Raw genomic sequence first — 18,544 nt, 5'->3', positions numbered from 1 at the left:
TCTTTGTTGAATTGCTCTACTTAAATCAGATCATTTCATAAATTCATTAATTGAAATTATAGCAATAATTGTTAGATTTCTCCATCTAATATAATCGTCTATATCTAAATCGTCCGAATAATGATAAGCTTTCCACAAATTTTTAATTGTTTCTTCAAAATAGGCGATAGAAGTCATGGTGTTAGTTATCTGGTTTTTATTATCTTGTAGAGTCACTTGTCTGTAGTTGTATAAAGGATTATTATAATGAAAGGATGGAAAAGGTAGTGAACAGCTCTAAAATGAACTTGTTCTCAGTTGGTAATTAGTATTGGTTTGTTTAACAAATCAATAAGGATTCAACTAACTACTGAGATACTACTTGCAAATGGAGTAAGATAAGGCAAGCTTAGCTCGCAGGCTGTCTCGAGAGACTGCGCTCTTTTGCTAGGTCGAAGCGGTTTTTAAAGGTTAAGTGATGTTGCTACCAGCAAACTGAGGACGCTGCTTATAAAGTGAGGGCACTGTAGGTAGTATAGGGAAGGGATAGCTAAAACGAAAGAGTTGGGGGTGAACCGACTGTAGCACCCTCTAACTTATTAATTTAGTATTAAAGGGTTTATATATAGATCTTCAGAATGAAAATATAGTCATGATTGCTTTGAGATACGATTCAGCTCACATATTATAGAGAATAATTGGATTTATACTCTAAGATGGACTATATTTTAGATATTCAAGGATTTCAGAGTCCTAATACTATTTTTATTTGTAAAGAGTTTGCCTATTTACCAGTATGTTCTTATACTTCACCAACAGTACTACTTTTTAAACCTCCATATCATTGGCTGAAACTGCCTATTGATTATCAAAGTGTTAATAAGTGGTTGGAATTACATCATCATGGTATTTATTTTTTATTATCGTTAATTAACATTGATTTTATTTGAAATATTTAATATAATTAATTTTATAGGTCTATTATGGAGAAATGGTATTTTACATATAATTTTTTAAATTGTACTATTCGCAGTTATTTACGTAATTGTAGAAATATTTATGTGAAAGGATTACAAAAGAAGCAATGGCTCAAAAAAATTATTCTTGAAAAGTAGGTTCAAATAATATACAATAGTACAAAATTCTAAATACGAATTTAATCAGTTTTTTTTTTTAATTATAGAAACATTTTAGGTATCGAACTGAAGATGAAACTGAAATGTGATGTTCGCGATTGGAAGATTTAAGTCTTAAATTTAAATCATCATGCATATATCATAGTCAAATTCGCGAGAATATAGTATGTGCTGCGATAAATACACAAAAGATATACGATTGGATGATGGAAAGACAAAAACAAGCAAAATCAAAAGGGATCGATACAATCGAAAGATTTACAGACGACTATAATTCATATAAAAATTCGACTGAATATTTAAAAATAGCTATGTCGGACACTGAACATGAAGATTATAGACAAAGTGTACTCTACTCAATGTATTATTAAAAAATATTTAATATTAAATAAATAATAAAATTCGAACTTATTTAAATAATAAAATAATCATTACGATTACAAGGAAGGGCGAACGGATGGGAATAAGGTTCTCTCCTAGCATGCGCTGCCCCCTCCTTCGCACGCTCGGGCCCTATACCAAATGTATACGCATGTAGCTAATATATACAATATGCATTGCAACGGTAGTCGATTCAATTAATCGAACCGTTCGCGATTCTGATTTTCGCGCGTTAGTTCTAAGTATTGAGAGAGAGAGGGGGCGCGCGATCTTTTGAATTAGCAGTTACGTCTCAGCTGTTACTTGTGTAGTACCGCCAAAATAGTTTAGCACAGTGTTCCAACGATTTGCTAATAAAAAAGTTTACTTGGATTTTGGATACGTGTGCAAGGGTGAGCGAGGAAGCAGCAACAGTAGCAGCATTACGGAAGCAGCAGCAAAAGCAACAGCAATTATACAGCAGATTTGCAATCGAGGCAGCACAGCTGATTCTGATCGGAGGAGCACCTTTAATTTGCTTCAACAATTACGGCTGATCACCGTAATTGCACCGCAGGGTAGGTGCACCTCCCTTATTTATCTCGTGACAAAATACATTTGATATTTTGTCCAACGGTGTTAGCGTTAATTTTTTGTATTCGCGTCGAGCGTTAGATGGCGCCAATATTCGTATCTTCTCTCTCTCTCTCTCTCTTTCTCACCGAAAGTTATTTAATTGTAAATCCTATTCGCATGCGTCAGTCTTTCGGCCCGACAAAGACTGTAGAGATTTTTATTAATAAAATCTATTAAACTTATTCGCCGATTTCGTCATATAATTTTTCCTAATAGTTTAAACAATTGAAAAAGGCTTAGGCTTTAATCCGATTATAGCTAGGGGATTAAGTGAATTAGGAGCAAAGTCGATCACACTTAAAACTCATCGAGTATCACAAGGCACGTGACTTAAGGTGAGTTCAACTCTGCTTGATCGAAGACATCTAAGTTAAGCCAGCTGACGTTAAGGCGAATACACGTATTAACATACGTGTTAACGGAGCGGCGGTTTGCTCTGCATCGTGGGAGTTTGTTCTTAAATAAATTTCTCATTTTGCAGATTTACCGCCCCGTTACAGCATCCTATAATATACTCTAGTGGTAGAGCGCAAGCCTACCAGCCCAGAGGACTCCGGTTCGATTCTCCGGTCTGTCTCTTTATTTTTTTCAATCGTCGCTATTTTCTATTCGTTTCATTTTCAATCTAGCAAGTAAATTGTCAATAATATATTTATAACTTTTTTATATATACATTTAAATTAAATTAGACGGAAAGCACTAGGTATAGGGTCCCTAAAGACTAGGAGCCCTCGAAACCTTCCTCCAAAAATTATAAACAATTATTAACATTAATAATGATTAACATGGAAGGGTTAGGCCAGGGAACCAAAGGGTTAAACCAGGAACCCCCACGAATATTGTTAATAATAACTATTAACAATAATAATAATTATTATTAACATAAAAGGGTTAAGCCAGGGGGGACCAAAGGATTACGGACCCCCCGCAGGTGTGATGGAACATACATTGCTATACTACTTTAATAAACATTAAATTTGTATAAATGAATAGAACAAATTTAATTTATGAAAAAATAAATGAATAAATCTTCGATAACAAACGAATATAATTGGCCCTATGGTTTCATTCGAATAAATTTTCATACCTTTTATAATACGTTTTGTCGTCATTTCTGTTAAATTTTTCAGATGTTGAGTTTCTATGTGTCGGGTAGTCAGTCATATGTTTCCGTTACAACTTATACTGACTTTCCATTAATCCGTGTATTTTAATATTACAAGGTGATATTTTAGCCGTTTTAAGATAAATATCTCCGGCTCTCTTGAGACTAAACAAAGAGATGATTAAATGAACGAAGTTAAATATATATCAAACAAATAAGTATATTAGTATAAGTATGCTTTTTATCCAAAACCATTATTTTTATCATTTGCATCATAAACAAGAATAAGGGAATGTATATTTTTCAACACAAAATTATGTTTTCATAATAAAAAAAGAATGTTGTAAACATTTTTTATTTACTGTGTATTAAAAATATATATGAGAAACTTTTATTTAGAGGTAATATTATTAGTTGAACATTTATTTAACTTACCGGTGATACTATTGTTCGGTAGAGTATAACCAATCAATTGACCTAGACCAAATCGAGATGTTTTGCGTTTCAAAATTGGAGCCGAATATTGTCGGCTATTCGTTCTTTCTATGTCTGAAAAAAAAGCCATTGTTATATTATTGAATTAAAAATACTATGAACGAGTGAAAACAGAAGTTCCATGAATAATATCAACTGAACAATGTTAACTAATAGTAGTAGTAACTTATTAAGGTTACATATTCTGAAGATTCTCTTAATGTCTCTTAATAACTATTTCCAATGCCCTAAATATTTCAACGAAAATTTCATATACGACGTCTGTTCAAAAAGTATCGCGAATTTTGTATGTTTTCAAGAATTATATATTTATTCATGAATATCTATTTCATCTCTTTCAAAGTAATCCCCCTCGAATATAATGCACTTGTACCAAAGTTTTTCCAATCTTCGAAGTACTTAATAAAATCATTTTTTGTAATCTTGTTCAGCTCCTCCTTCGATGCCATCTTTATCTCCTCAATCGTGGCGTAGCGTCGTCCTTTCATGGGCCTCTTCAGTTTTGGGAACAAGAAAAAGTCACAGAGGACCAGGCATCATTACTATGTTGCTTTTGGCCAAATATTCGCGCACAAGTAACGATGTGTGAGCAGGGGCGTTATCATGGTCCAAAAGTCAGTTTTTATTCTTCCACAAATCCGGACGTTTCTGGCGGATCGTTTAGCACAAATTGCGCATAACTTGCAGATATTATTCCTTATTGACCGTACTACCCTGTGGTAAGAACTCATGATATATCACGTCCCTGTAATCGAAGGAAACTGTGAGCAAAACCTTCATGTTCGGCCGAACTTGGCGCGCTATTTTCGGTCTTTTTGGATCATGCGTCAGTTTCCATTGGGATGATTGAGCTTTGGTTTCCAGATCATAACCATAAACCCATGATTCATCACCAGTTATGATCCTTTGAAGCACATTTGGATCGTCACGGACCGAGTCTAATATCTCCTGAGCAATGTTAACACGATGCTGGTTTTGGTCGAAATTTAGCAATTTTAGCACGAATTTCACAGCGACATGACTCATGCCCAACTCATTGATTGAAATCGAATGGCATGAGCCAATTTATATGTTTAGATCCTCAGAAACTTCTCTAATGGTGATTCGACGATTGGTCAATACTATTTTCTTCACTTTAGCAATGTTTTCGTCTGTTGTTGACGTGCTCGGGCGTCCGATACGTTGTTCGTCGTTCACATCTACTTGGCCCTCTGACAACATTTCGTACCACTGATAAACGTTGCTTTGATCCAAGGTAGCTTCACCATATGCTACAGTCAACATTCGGAATGCGTCCGCGCACTTTATTTTGTTTTTCACACAAAATTTGATACAGATTCTTTGATCCATTTTTAGAATAGGCAAAAATCGAAGACGAGCCAAACCACATCAAAGCAAAACAGTTGTCAAAAATTAACTAAACATTCAAAACGGCCGATCTTGTCAGCATAATTAAGGGACACGAGTACCAATATAGCACTACAAGAAACTCAAAAATCAAATTTACTTAGCCCGCGGAAATTCGAAATTCGCGATATTTTTTGAACAGACGTCGTATCTTCATGGAACATCCATGAATAATATTTGATAAAATAATAATTGCAATGTATGTTCTGGGACACAAAGGAGCCGACAAAGGATGCCGTCAATGTATAAGGGATATGTGTATGTTCTGGGACACAAAGAGGCCGCCGGATGAAGGTGTCACGGTATCACACTACCGCGACACCTTTTTATCGCGATAAGGTGAGACCCCATACTGAGTGTCTAAAACGCATTTGATGTACCTTTGACACCTCCGGCTGAGTATCTAAAAGATAATCGATGTACCTTATGCATTGAAGATGCGTCGTCAATGCATAAGGGATATTTGTATGTTCTGGGACAGAAAGAGGCCGCCCGATGAAGGTGTTGAGTTTTCGCGATAATTTGACACCTGTTTGTCTTCCAGTGTGCACTTTGACCGTGCCCCCCCCAAACCCACCGCCACCTGCCCATCCACCACCAACCACCCACCCATTCCACTCCACCCACCTACAGAGGTTGTTAAGGTAGGATGCTGTATAAGTCGGTAGGGTGTTTGGTGAGCTATATGATGGTCTCTCTCTCATTTTCCTTCCATAGTAGGGTGCTTATGTTAGTAAGCTTATGCTGGCTAAATGTGGGCCCTTGGAGAGGAGGTAGTGTCTCTAGCTTGGTAAGCTATATGCTGCTCTCTCTCGCTCTTCTTCGACAGTAGGGTGCATAGTAAGCTTTAATTTTTGAGAACCTTACAACCACTCTCCGATAACATTACATCTCTTGCTGAGAGTCTAAAGCACATTCGATGTTCCTTTTTAAATGAAGATGCATTCTAGCAGCGTGCACTATCCTTTTTCAGGGTGACATTTAATTTTAAGAAATGTTCGACCACTCACACTACCTTGCACTCTCCGATAACGCTTTACCTCATGCTGAGGGTTAAAAACGCAATCGATGTTCCTTTTTCAATGAAGATAGGTTCGAATGTATGTATTACGCAGCGGGTGATTGGAGAGAGAGTGATCTTAATAACGAATCGTCTCTTAGTTATCTTAATGCTTTTTGTCTTAGAGATAAGATTTTTTAAGTTAGCCTTGTTTAGTTGCGATAACATTCACCACATGCTGAGCGTCTAAAGCGAAATCAATGTTCTTCTTCCTTTAAAGATTTTTTTACAACTTTGACTAGAGTTTCTTTTGGAGAGTAGGAATCATCCTAATTTTTCCGAAAATCTTTTCCGGAGTCAATCGTTCGGTAGTGCTCAAGAAGAATACATCGACGAAGCATTCTCAATTTTTTAGTATGTCTTCTTTGTTTTTATAAAAAAAAGAAAAAGAAATGGATAATATTCAAATAATAAATACAATAAATGCCATGATTATTTTCATGATTAATGTAAGTATTTTATATATATATATATATATATATATATATATATATATATATATATATATATATATATATATATATATATATATATATATATATATATATATATATATATATATATATATTCTACTAATTATTTAAGATAGTTTTTTATAATACATTTTTATAAATTTTATAATTTTTTAAACTCCGCCGATCCTGTTGGCAAGTTTGCCGACATGTATATTTTATTATTTATTGATTCCTATTTTAAGAGTGGTAAGTTTAATAAGCATTTATATATATTATAAAAATATATTTATTTTTAATCATTTTATTTTTTCTTTTTAGCTAAATATAATCGTGCTGAATCCGGCGCATAGGTGACATATTCAGCTTATACTAGAAGTAGTTATCGAGGTGTATATATATACTGTGTGTTCCAGACCATCCGTACAGCCATTTTAAAATCGAAAATTCGTGTTTTTGTGAAAAATGTTTCAGATGAAAGTTGTTTACGACAAAGAGGGCCATTTATCTGTATAATTAGTTTTGACCTTGAACATCGTTTTCAAGGTCATTTGAAGGTTGAATTGTTTTTTTTAAATGGGAACCCCTATTTTTGACACTAAATTCGGAAAGAGCGGGAAATTTTACGTCCAAAACGGTATTTTTAAATGTTTTTTCATGGCCTTGAGAAGGTCGATTAAGGTCAAATGCTTGAAAAACTGCCTAAAAGCGTTTTTTTAATTTTTAAGATATCGAAAAATGACCTCTACAAAATTTGTTATTCATTCAATTGTTCAATTCAGAGTGGGCCACCCAATGCACCAAAAACCTTTGAATTTTAACCTCATTTTGAAGGTCATTTCAAGGTCGAAGTGTTTTTTGTAATGGAAACCCCTCTTTTTGACCCCGGATTCGCACATAGCGCGAAACTCAACATAATACCTTATCCAAACGTCAGATTTCGCAATCATAGGGCAATCATCGCTACCAGCAGCAGCAGCAGCATGATTTTTACCACCTCTAATACCACCAGCACCCGGAAAGTGGTACCGAAGGTGAAATCGATGGAAACCATCACGAACTCGAGTGTATTTTCTTGTTTCGTTAGAAAACATGATCTACCAAACCATGTGGTAGGAAAAACAATTAAAAAAATTTAAAAAAAAATTTTGTATTTAATAAACTTGTATATTTAATAAAATGTATTAATATTAATGAAATAAATCGATTTAAATTAAAAAAAAATATCTCTCTCTCCCTTCCATCCTTCCTCTCTCTCACTCTCCTTCGGCAGTAGGGTACGCAGTAAATATGTATATGGGTAATTCTTGGCTATTTCGATTGACTTGTAACCCTTAGGTTACGGATTTTTTTTTAATTTGGCACAATTGTTGTACACATAAAACTGAGATTTTTCCCAAATTTTGGAGACGATACATTAATTATATCAAAAGTTATTAACAATTAAAGAAAAATGTTTTTCAAAATACTTATAATGCCTTAAAATTTCGAAATAATTACAACAATAAACAATAAAAATTTTTTTTCGAAAGTTATTAACTTTTTGTTTAAACAATTGCTAATATCTCAAAAAGTATATTTTTTTTTTTGAAAAATTCTTGCTCCTACGTATTCCTGAGGATTTTTGCTATCGAAATCAATCATAAAATTCAAGGGCCCGACATATTGGAAAGCGTAGCCCTAATCAAAAGAAGACGCCTCGGCGTAAGGCTGCGGTAGCGCTCCAGCGGACTCACGGTCGAAAGGTACTTTAGCTTTAATCTAAAAAACTAATAAAGATACCGAATCGGATCTTTCCCAAATTACTTATAATACCTTGAACTTTCGAAATAATTACAACAATAAACAATAAAAATTTTTTTTCGAAAGTTATTAACTTTTTGTTTAAACAATTGCTAATATCTCAAAAAGTATTTTTTTTTTTTGAAAAATTCTTGCTCCTACGTATTCCTGAGGATTTTTGCTATCGAAATCAATCATAAAATTCAAAGGCCCGACATATCGGAAAGCGTAGTCCTAATCAAAAGAAGATGCCTCGGTGTCCGGTCGCAACGGCACCCGAGGTCCCCTCACAGTAAATAACCTCTTGAATGTCTTTTGGGCCTTTATTTGGTTTTCTTAGAAAAAACTCGATCAAGCAGTTACTCTTCTGTGTATTTGAAAGTTATTTAAGCATTATCTAATTACTCAATTATTCATGAAAATAAAATATTTTTAGAAATAGAATATGTTAAATGAATCATAAATAAGTCATAAATCGCCCTATTAACCTTCAAACTATCGGCAGTTTATATACATAAATATCTAATACATCTAATTGTAATCTAATACATCTAAACCTATTAAGACCAAATAAAGGTCCAAAAAATAGCCGAGAGGTATCGTGCTGTAAAGCGTCTTCGAAGTCAGCGGGACGTTTTCGTGGTCTTAAGCTGAGGCATCTTCTTTTGATTAGGGCTACGCTTTCCGATATGTCGGGCCCTTGAATTTTATGATTGATTTCGATAGCAAAATCCTCTGGAATACGTAAGAGCAAGAATTTTTCAAAAAAAAAATATACTTTTTGAAATATTAGCAATTGTTTAAACGAAAAGTTAATAACTTTCGAAAAAAAATTTTTATTGTTTATTGTTGTAATTATTTCGAAATTTTAAGGCATTATAAGTATTTTGAAAAACTCCGACTTCGATATCTTTATTAGTTTTTAAAATATAGCCGTTTGAAAATTTTTTATCATTTTTCTTTAATTGTTAATAACTTTTGATATAATTAATGTATCTATCTCGACACAATAGTTTTGTATTTAGGGTCCCGGTGGTTTCCGAGAAAATTCTCGGTGACACTTTTGAAACTTATCCAAGCATTTCTCTTATTAGTCGTCATTGTCAAGAGGAATTCATCATCTTTCATAAGTGCTCGAATGTCTGGCTCTACAAATATGCCTTCCTTAATTTTCGCTTCAGACAATTTAGGAAATTTGCCCTGAAGATACTTGTAAAATTCGCCTTCCTTATCTAGTGCCTTGACGAATTGCTTCATCAAGCCCAGTTTTATATGGAGTGGAGGTAACAAGATATGTTTAGTATCAACAAGGTTCTCATGGACGACATTGTGTGATCTAACAACCATTCCGATTCTTTTCGTCCATTCTTTCCGAACCCAATGTTCTTCTCGTGCACGACTGTCCCAGAGACAAAAAAAACAGGGGTGCTTCATATTTCCAGATTGCAAGCCAACTAATATATTGATGATCTTGAAATCGCCACAAACGAGCCATTTGTGTTCATTGTAATTGATTTTCTCAAGAAGGAATCGAAAGTTATCGTGAGACTCTTTCATCACTGTGGAATGAGCAATGGGAATAGCTGCATACTCATTCCCATTGTGCAGATTTACTGCCTTGAAACTTTGTACAGATGCATCCATGAAGAGTCGCCAGTTCTCTGGATTATAACCTCCTTGCACTCCATATAAACTAATGAGATGCTTTATATCGTTGTAGTAAACAAGGTTATCCACGCAAGTAAAATATGGCCGAAATTTAATATCTCTCTTCCTGTAAATAGACCTTTGTCTCAGGTAATAAAAGATTTCTTTCTTTTAGTCTTGAAGCTAAGAGTTCTGAAGAATCTTTCGGAAGATTCAAATCACGGATCAGATCATCCAAAGAATTTTGGTCGAAAAGTTTGGGCTTTTCTGAGTCAGAAAAATCTTCTTCATCACTACTGCTGCTTTTGTCTGTTACCGGAACTTCTATTGGTTGAAGTTTTTTTGGCTCAGAATCAGAATTTTTTTTCTTTCTATTTTTCCATACTGAGCTGCTGTAACACTAGAAACGTTCGGATAAAGGAGAGAAGCTTTGTTATTATGATTAAAACCTAAAGTATCACATTTACAAAAGTAACAGTTATCATGGTGATTTTTAGGTTCACGCCATATTGTTGGTTGGAGAACAACTTCGGTTTTAGTTTTATTCCAGTTTTTCAAACTTCGGCGACAGTCTTCACAAATATATTTAGTAACCCATGGTTTGTCTAAATTCTTCATAGGTGTCTCGTAACATTCTTCAAACTGATCTTTAATGATATCAGTGATTGATCGACGACGTCGAGCTACCTCAAATTTACCGCAGATATTACAAAAGGAATCGATTTTTCCTTTGCATGGAATTCTACATGCCGACATCTTCAATAACTTATAAGTTAATTGGAAATCACGAGTAATATTATAAGCTTATTCTAATAACGAAATGGGTAAATATAATTAAATTTCTAGAAGACAAAGTAATAATAAAGATCAGTAAAAGTACTGCACGCAGTGTTATATGAGAAATAATAGAAAGTATTTAATTCTAGTGACTTCTCCGTTAGCCTGCCGCTCAAACACGATCTCTAACACGGATGAAGAGTAGAACACAAAAACTTGGAGTTTTCGAGCAGTGCTAAAACACGAATAATATTATAAACTTATTCTAATACCGGAATGGAGTAATGATAAAATTTCTGAAAAATGAAGTTATAATAAAAATCAATGAAAGTACTGCACGCAGTGTTGTACGAGAAATAATACCAAAAATTTAATTCCAGTGACTTATCCGTTAGCCTGCCGCTCAAACACGATCCCTAACACGGATGAAGAACGAAGCACAAAAATTTGTAGTTTTTGAGCAATGTCATACACGGTTATCCTCAAGTAAGGAAATGTAGGCCCTAAGTGAATCCGATATCTGCTAACGTAGATACTTTCTTCATCGTTAGTAGATCAGAAAAATTTAAGATTAAAAATCCTAGCTGATCGATTTCGCAAGTTATAGACACTCGTATGTAAACATAAATTGTACTTGTATACGTAAGTTGGATATGATTTTTCCTATCACAGACACAAATTCTTCGACCTTCTTTTACCGCAGAAATGACGTCTATCGTTGTTCCATTGATCCAGCGGTATTTTCCGTCCACCAAACCCGAATTTCTTTAACCCTCGACAGGGCCGGGAGTTATAGCTTCGCAGGTTAAAGGCTCGAGGGTTAAGGAAATTGGGGTGTGAGGATCGGGGGTTATACCGCAGCAGGTTAAAGGGCTCGAGAGTTAAGGACTTTGAAGTATGTCGGTCAGAGGTTACAGCGTCGCAGGTTAGGGGGCTCTAGGGTTAAGGAAATTGAGATTATAGAGTCATTCTCACGTTAAATTTGGATTCAGTGACCCAAAAAACATATAATTACACTATAACTCCTTATTCGGAAATTCGCCACTATTTCGTGCTGTAACGAAATCGCTAAATCACTCAAATTCAATCTACGATATCTCGATGGAAATAAAAGATTTTTTAAATCTGAAAAAAGGGTTTTGAAGGGTAAGAGTAGTACTTTCAGGTAGCATTACTCGTTTTTTAAAATAAAATTGGCTTACGACGTAATACTACGCGAAATAAAGTGAAAAATCGTGTTTTTTGAACATTTAGGTTAGGATTTCTCAAAAATCTAGGGTGATGGAGAAATTCTGAGGTCAGATTCGGTTTCAGCGCACCAAAAATGTTTAGGAACGTACTGTCTGATTTCTAGATTTTTCCATTTTTTAAATTTTGTCGGCCTGTGTTATTATTTGGTTTCAGGCTAAACGATATACTTATGGGTGCTAATGCTTCTTTGAGAAAGCTTTCAAAATCATCTATTTCGTAGCTACCAGTCGGTAAAGTGATAGCTTCTTGACCTTCAATGTAAAACTTATTATAACCAACGTCAATGTATGGTATTGAATTAAATGTTAATAGCTCAACTAGACCAAGAACATATTTTTTGTTGGGTTTCAATTCGATCATTGGAAAATAATATGTTTCGAGTACGGATGATGTTCCCAAGAGACTCAATGTCAGTGTATTGTCCATGACAGATTCATATCAAATGATAGTCATTCGTTGAATGAGTATTTTTTATACTAGTCGTCTTTTCTATAGTTTATTTAAAAGAAATTCGAGACAAAGATGGCCGCAATCGTATGTATTAAAATCTTGATATTTAATATAATTATACATGATTCTATTAACTTTGAGATAAAGTAATAGATCTATAGGCGGCTGTACATTACCAAAACTAACAAAATACATAATCTCATCACCTTTCTTTTTATATGCTACCCAATGAGTACCTGGTCTGGGTTTACCATTTAAATTTATAATAGCTGTCTCTTGATATCGCGGTCCATTGGCAGGTAGAGCATCACGCATGGAAACACCTCGAAAATTTGCAATTTTTAGTATTTTAGGATATTTTTTTATATCGTGATCTGTCAGTGTTCGATTAGGTAAAGTTATTTCGAGCTTTTTTTTTGAACCTTTTCCATTTGAATATGGTTTCAGATGAAGACCATAACCTTTACGATATGGTCTTAAATAAAGTCCTTTACCAATAGGAATAGCTTCCATAGTTTTATTGTGTCTATGAGCTTCTTTTAATTGATTTTCAGCGGCCTTAACACTGCGACGGGGGAGAGGGAGGGGAAAAATAAATGACACCAATTTTTCCGGTCTCGCACTGCCGCCAGCGGCACAGGGAGCCGAATAACGCGTGCAGCTTTATTTATTTTGTTGGGCGCCAGCTACCGTGCTCTCGCGTTAGGAGAGCAGGTAGCGCTGCAGCGTTGGCTGGTTCGGCGTGGTCTTGCTGGTCGCTGTGATGGTCGGGTGGTTTCCCCGCTGCCTCCCTCCTCGTCGCCGTCGGTCCTGCGCGCGCGTGGCTGGCTATTACCTGTGAAGGATGAAGTGGGAGCGCGAAGTCCTAGGCTAAGAATTCGTTCGAGTCTGAAGCGGGGAGACACGTCGAGCGAGAGGGGAAAGGGGGCAACGGGTGGTTTACAAGGCCACCCACGGCTACGGCTCATTCGGCTAGCTAGGTGTGATTCGGGGCATGGCGGCTCTTAATTCAGAAGCGGGTACATCGAGGGGGGGCGTCACAGGGGTGCCCTGACTGACGGACTAGTAGTCTGGGGGATAGCTCCTTCCCTGGACTGGTAGCGTGGTTCCCGCGACGGCGGCTATCGGCTAGGTGACAATCAGGTTATTCACGCACGCGCTTACCGATCTAAAACCGATCGCGAAAGCTACGGGGGATGAGGCGATCAAGTGGGTGTAGTCAATAACAAATCAAATTTAAGGGTAACTCAGGTTTATTAGGCTAAAACTTCCCAGGTCAACCCCAGTGATCTATCCCTCGCGATGGTCAGCCTGGTCTAGGTTACTGGGGGACGCGAGTGGCGTACTACGACGCGAAATCAATCTAGGCAGACAATAGGTCGGATGTATACTTCGGGTTTCGGATACGGTTAAGCAATGCCGATTTGTTTATTCGCGGCGATAATTCCAGCTCGTTCGAGGTAAATACGCGTAAGAATTCGGTCGGTCGCGCGAAGGTTAGTCACTGCTCGCGGTGTTGTTGGCACTTTATAGCGATGATCGCGAACAAAACAAAGGTGACGATGTGTATCCGAGACTTTGCCGGTCAAGCGAAGGTCTAGCACGACTCGCGTAATGTTTTCGATCGGCCCGGAAAGGGAATTCGTAGATGCGCACACTTAGGAGACTCGTTTCTCGGATGACAACAGCATAACGACGCACAAGACGATGCTCGCGAGGTCGGTGGCGAAAACACGCACAGCAACGACGACGGGCGCGCGAAGGTCATACGGCATACCCGCGCGCGGACATTTGGCAATCATGCGGCGATTTCGCCTTCCGGACATAGAACAAAGACGACGCAACAAAGGAAAAGCTCGGAAAAACAACGGCAAATGTATGATCGTGAAGCGTAAGGCGCGCGAAGGTCGTACGACACTCCCGTGCCGCGAACGTTCGGCAATTACACGGCAACTTGTCTTCCGGACAATAGGCAACACCACGGCTCAACAAAGAGATTTTTAAAGGTCGGCAATGAGTAGGCACGAAGGTCGCATCATCGAACGCGCGAAGGTCGTGCGGCACTCCCGAAACGCGGCGGTCAACAATTTCGCGGCAATCTCGCGTTTGTCGGTCGTATGAGAATTAAGGGAGGAAAACGTACTTACTCCGATAGGATTTGAGGACGATTACGGTTGCAGCCACCGTCGCCAAGGCCGCTGTGGCGTCGCTAAAATTGTCGTTGGCGTTGCCGTTGTTGCTACTGTTGCGGGTGCTGTCGCCGCTGCCCTGTTACTCCGCTCCTCTATCACTATCTTTATCGCTGCTGCTCTCACTGTTTCTATCACTGCTCTTGCTACTACTTTTCACTATTTTTCACTACCTCTCACTGCTTTCTGCTTCACTATGCTTTTTTCTGTTTCTATCTTCTGCTTCTATTTTCTGCTTCTTTCTGCTTCCATCTGCTTCTTTCTGCTTCTTTATTCTGCTTCTTTCTGCTCTGTATTCTGCTTCTTTCTGCTTCTATATCCTGCTTCTCTCTGCTTCTTTCGAGCACTCGCGCGGAAATTCCTCTTATGGCTCCGGGGCTCAGCGGCACACCGGTCGGCACCGGAGTTCAGCGGGTACTGGCGCGCCGTTTTTCGGCGACGCGCCGCTTCTCCTAGCTTACCTCTCCTTAACTATTTGTTGATTGGTCGGCTTGTTGCTAAGCCGGGTCTCAGCGCCGTCTAGACCGATCTTCCTAGCCCGCGTAATTTACTCATTGGTCGGTTCTTCGCGCCTAATTTGCCTACTGGTCGCGGAGATAGCGTCGGTTTCGTCTCATTAGTCTAACCACCCCTAAGCCGATAACGATTGGCCGGTCAACTAGCGTCACTTGTCTATCCTTTTCTATCCATTGCTCGCTGGTCTAACCGATTCCCCTCACTCGCGTCCGATCGGTCTAGTATCGGCGGTCTCGCTCGCTCTCACGCGCTCGGTCGCCCCTACCTTAGTCTAACTAGGTCTGCCTTAGTTAACGGGGGCTTGCGATCAGCTGATCGCGGCTGGAAACTTTAAGGGCTTCCAGCTTCCCGGGGGAGTGTCGGATCGGGTCGTGAGTGCGCGAGGGGTTGTACGCGAGTGTAAGGGTCGTGCGAATCGGTCAGGGAGACTTCTGGATGCCATATTTCGCGAGATCCGGACGTGCGTGGGCGGGTGTATGCGGTCGTGGCTGTTCTGCCGCATAGTGCCGGGAGTGAATATTTTCGTGTGATGACGCATCATCACAACACTGTTAACGGCTTTTGCTATTGAAGTAGCTCCTCCATCTAGAGCTCCAGTGGCGCTCAAAGCGGCAAATATGGAATTAAAAAAGGAAGAGCACCACCCACTTTACTAGGAATTGGTAGAAAGCGAGGCATATTTATTTTTCTTCTTCCCCCAGCCTCCTTCACAGCTTCTTTAGCGTATTTTATAGCCGAACGAATGACGAAGATTGATTTATTACTAGGTACAACACTTCTCGAGGCAGCGTTAATAATTTTTTTCAATGCAATTGATAGATTTTTACTTTATACGTGTGTCTTTCGTCGCTGTCGTTATTTTTGACGGTTTTTTAATCCCTTACCTTGTTTCTTTCCTCGTTTTAAAATTTTAACACCCATACGAAGTTTACTTTTAACTTTCATTTTGTTGGTTACAGCAAATGCAGCAACTTTCTCACCAAAACTATTATCTTTCGCTTGCACTTTATCCCAGGCCTGTTTAACTACAATTTTGTCGGCTTCGTTTCTCGCCTCAATGTTCTCTCTATTCTGAGAATAAGCAATATCGCGATCTTTACAAGCAGCGTCTAGCGGATTTTTTTCCAAGATCACCACGAGCAAGTTCTTTTTTCAATTTAATTTCCGTTCTGCAATATTGATAACCAGGCAAATGAGCTTTTAATGTTAAGCTATTAATGATCTTATTCACTAAGCCAGCACCAGTAGTCTTTCCTTTGTGACAAATGGTCATACCTCATCAGAAGACAAAGTCTTAATGAAACTAAAAAATATATAAACAGTCTATTTATAGTTAGTAGTTTCATTCGTCGGTCGATCGGTGACTAGAAAACAATATGGACTTCATAGTGAAACCACTTAAGTTGCAAGTCATAAATTTTGATAGTGTGGTTGAGACGAAAAAAAGAGAAAAATGACATGATGAACTACTACCTGACGGTATACGAGCAGTTTTCTGTGGTCCTAGTAACTGTGGAAAAACTAACTATTTGATAACACTAATTAAACATCCTAATGGACTTAGATTCGAAAACGTTTATGTTTATTCAAAGTCGCTCAATTAACCAAAGTATAAGTTTTTAAAATATTTATTGAAATCGTTAACTCAGATATGACTTTTGAGAAGTTTAAAGCAACTTATTACTGTTTTTGAATCACCATATGAAAGTAAATTATATTTTTCACTCACACCAAATACATTGACAATAGTTTGCGTTACTTGTTAGTCCCATAATTACATTATCAAGCTTTAGATTCGTAGTTATTGATCCTAGGTACTTATTTAAACATTTATAGTTTCAGACATAAAAGTTTTACATTATTATAACTTTCTTGTATGGCTGAAGCAAGCGAAATGATAAATATTTTTTTGACTCGGATGTCCTTCCACTTTTAGGAGTTTTTAAAAGCTTTCTTATCACAGGTTTCTTCTATTTTAGACTGAATACATAACGTAGATTGCAAAGAACCTCTACCACCGTGAATGCCAAAATTTAAATGAAAATTATAAAGATTTCTTTCATTAATTATACTTTCTATAAATAACTTTAAGTTGTTATAAACAATTACAGAGATTTGAACTTCATACACTACGTCATTTTTGACATACTTAAAATCACATGAATTTACATTAAAAAACTTATCCAAAGTGTGAGACTTTTATATAATTTTGTCATAATCATAAGATTCAATAACATTTCTTTAGTTTCTTTCTTTTCTTATGAATTTTCAAATATTTCACACCTGCTTATCAGATAAATTTGTGTAAATTTTTAAGTTGTATAAATCATCAGACGATATTTGGTTTACTATTTTTTCTTTTGAATTTACTGTAGCAGTCACAGGCTTGCCATGCTGTTTCGACAATGATAGTTTTATATTCGACTTTTTCTTCTGCACTTGTTTCATTTATTTTATCCTTCAATAGTAAAGAATTTAATTGGTTAGATTGTTTATGTAGATTCTGGATATGGTCTGCGAAGTTTTGTAGGAACGTACTATTGTAGCAAATGTAACTAACACCTTTACAGTACAAAGTAAAACCATTAGAGATCGCTTATCAGGCTTTACAAATTTAGGTGACGATGCTTTTAGACTAATAACTTCATTTAAATTTTCTTTTTTACACCTTATTTCATTATATAAAGTACATTCATACGATTTATCTGAGTCTGATGCACGAGTTTTCACTTTAAAGTAGTATTTTGAGTAGTCTGGCATTTGACTTTCACTTTTAAAACTTGAGTTTCTAGTTGCTCTTGTAATTTGTAATCGATAAGCATCACAGCAGGCAATCGCGAATAACTTTGATCAAATTTGGGAAATAGCTGGTTTATTTCATTACCATATTTACCTGTGGTTTTGAAATACTTCTTTGATGGTTTCTTTTGCACAATAAACACATAGTAAAACGGTTTTCATCCTGAGTTCTGATTTTTTTACTTTTCGAAAGCATATTCGCATAAGTACGTTTGAAAAGTGAAAGTGAATTAACATCAGTTAAGGAACTTAATAGTACAGGAGGTGAAATACTAGTCAATTTTCTATAAGTCATTTAAATGTAAAATTTCGTTAGCCTTTCTCCGTGTGAATAATAACATTACCCGTATTTACATTCTTCTACATAGCATCAACAGGTGCTCTTACCAAAAGTAAGAAGGTTTGAAATTCTGTTAGCTATACATAGTTATGCCGAAGAAAACTAGGATTATAACCTTAAGTTGGTTTAAATATATTGTAACGGAGAATCTCGGCTAGACCGA

The 18,544-nt window shown here is 36.9% G+C and overlaps 1 protein-coding gene across 1 annotated transcript in view; it reads right to left on the bottom strand.

Moving 5' to 3' along the window:
- The window catches only part of LOC131667616 (protein unc-79 homolog), a gene marked incomplete at its 3' end in the record, with an annotated part of 3,688,809 nt that overhangs the window by 1,430,485 nt on the left and 2,239,780 nt on the right, over positions 1 to 18,544 (bottom strand). The window contains exon 23 of the mRNA XM_058941149.1: positions 3,652 to 3,765. Coding sequence (XP_058797132.1) covers positions 3,652 to 3,765 — 114 coding nt within the window. The remainder of the gene's footprint in view (positions 1 to 3,651; positions 3,766 to 18,544) is intronic.

The sequence above is a fragment of the Phymastichus coffea genome, unplaced genomic scaffold, assembly GCF_024137745.1.
Source record: "Phymastichus coffea isolate CEN01 unplaced genomic scaffold, Cenicafe_Pcof_1.1 PCOF00005, whole genome shotgun sequence".
NCBI lineage: Eukaryota > Metazoa > Arthropoda > Insecta > Hymenoptera > Eulophidae > Phymastichus > Phymastichus coffea.
This window is presented reverse-complemented; position numbering and strand designations above follow the sequence as displayed.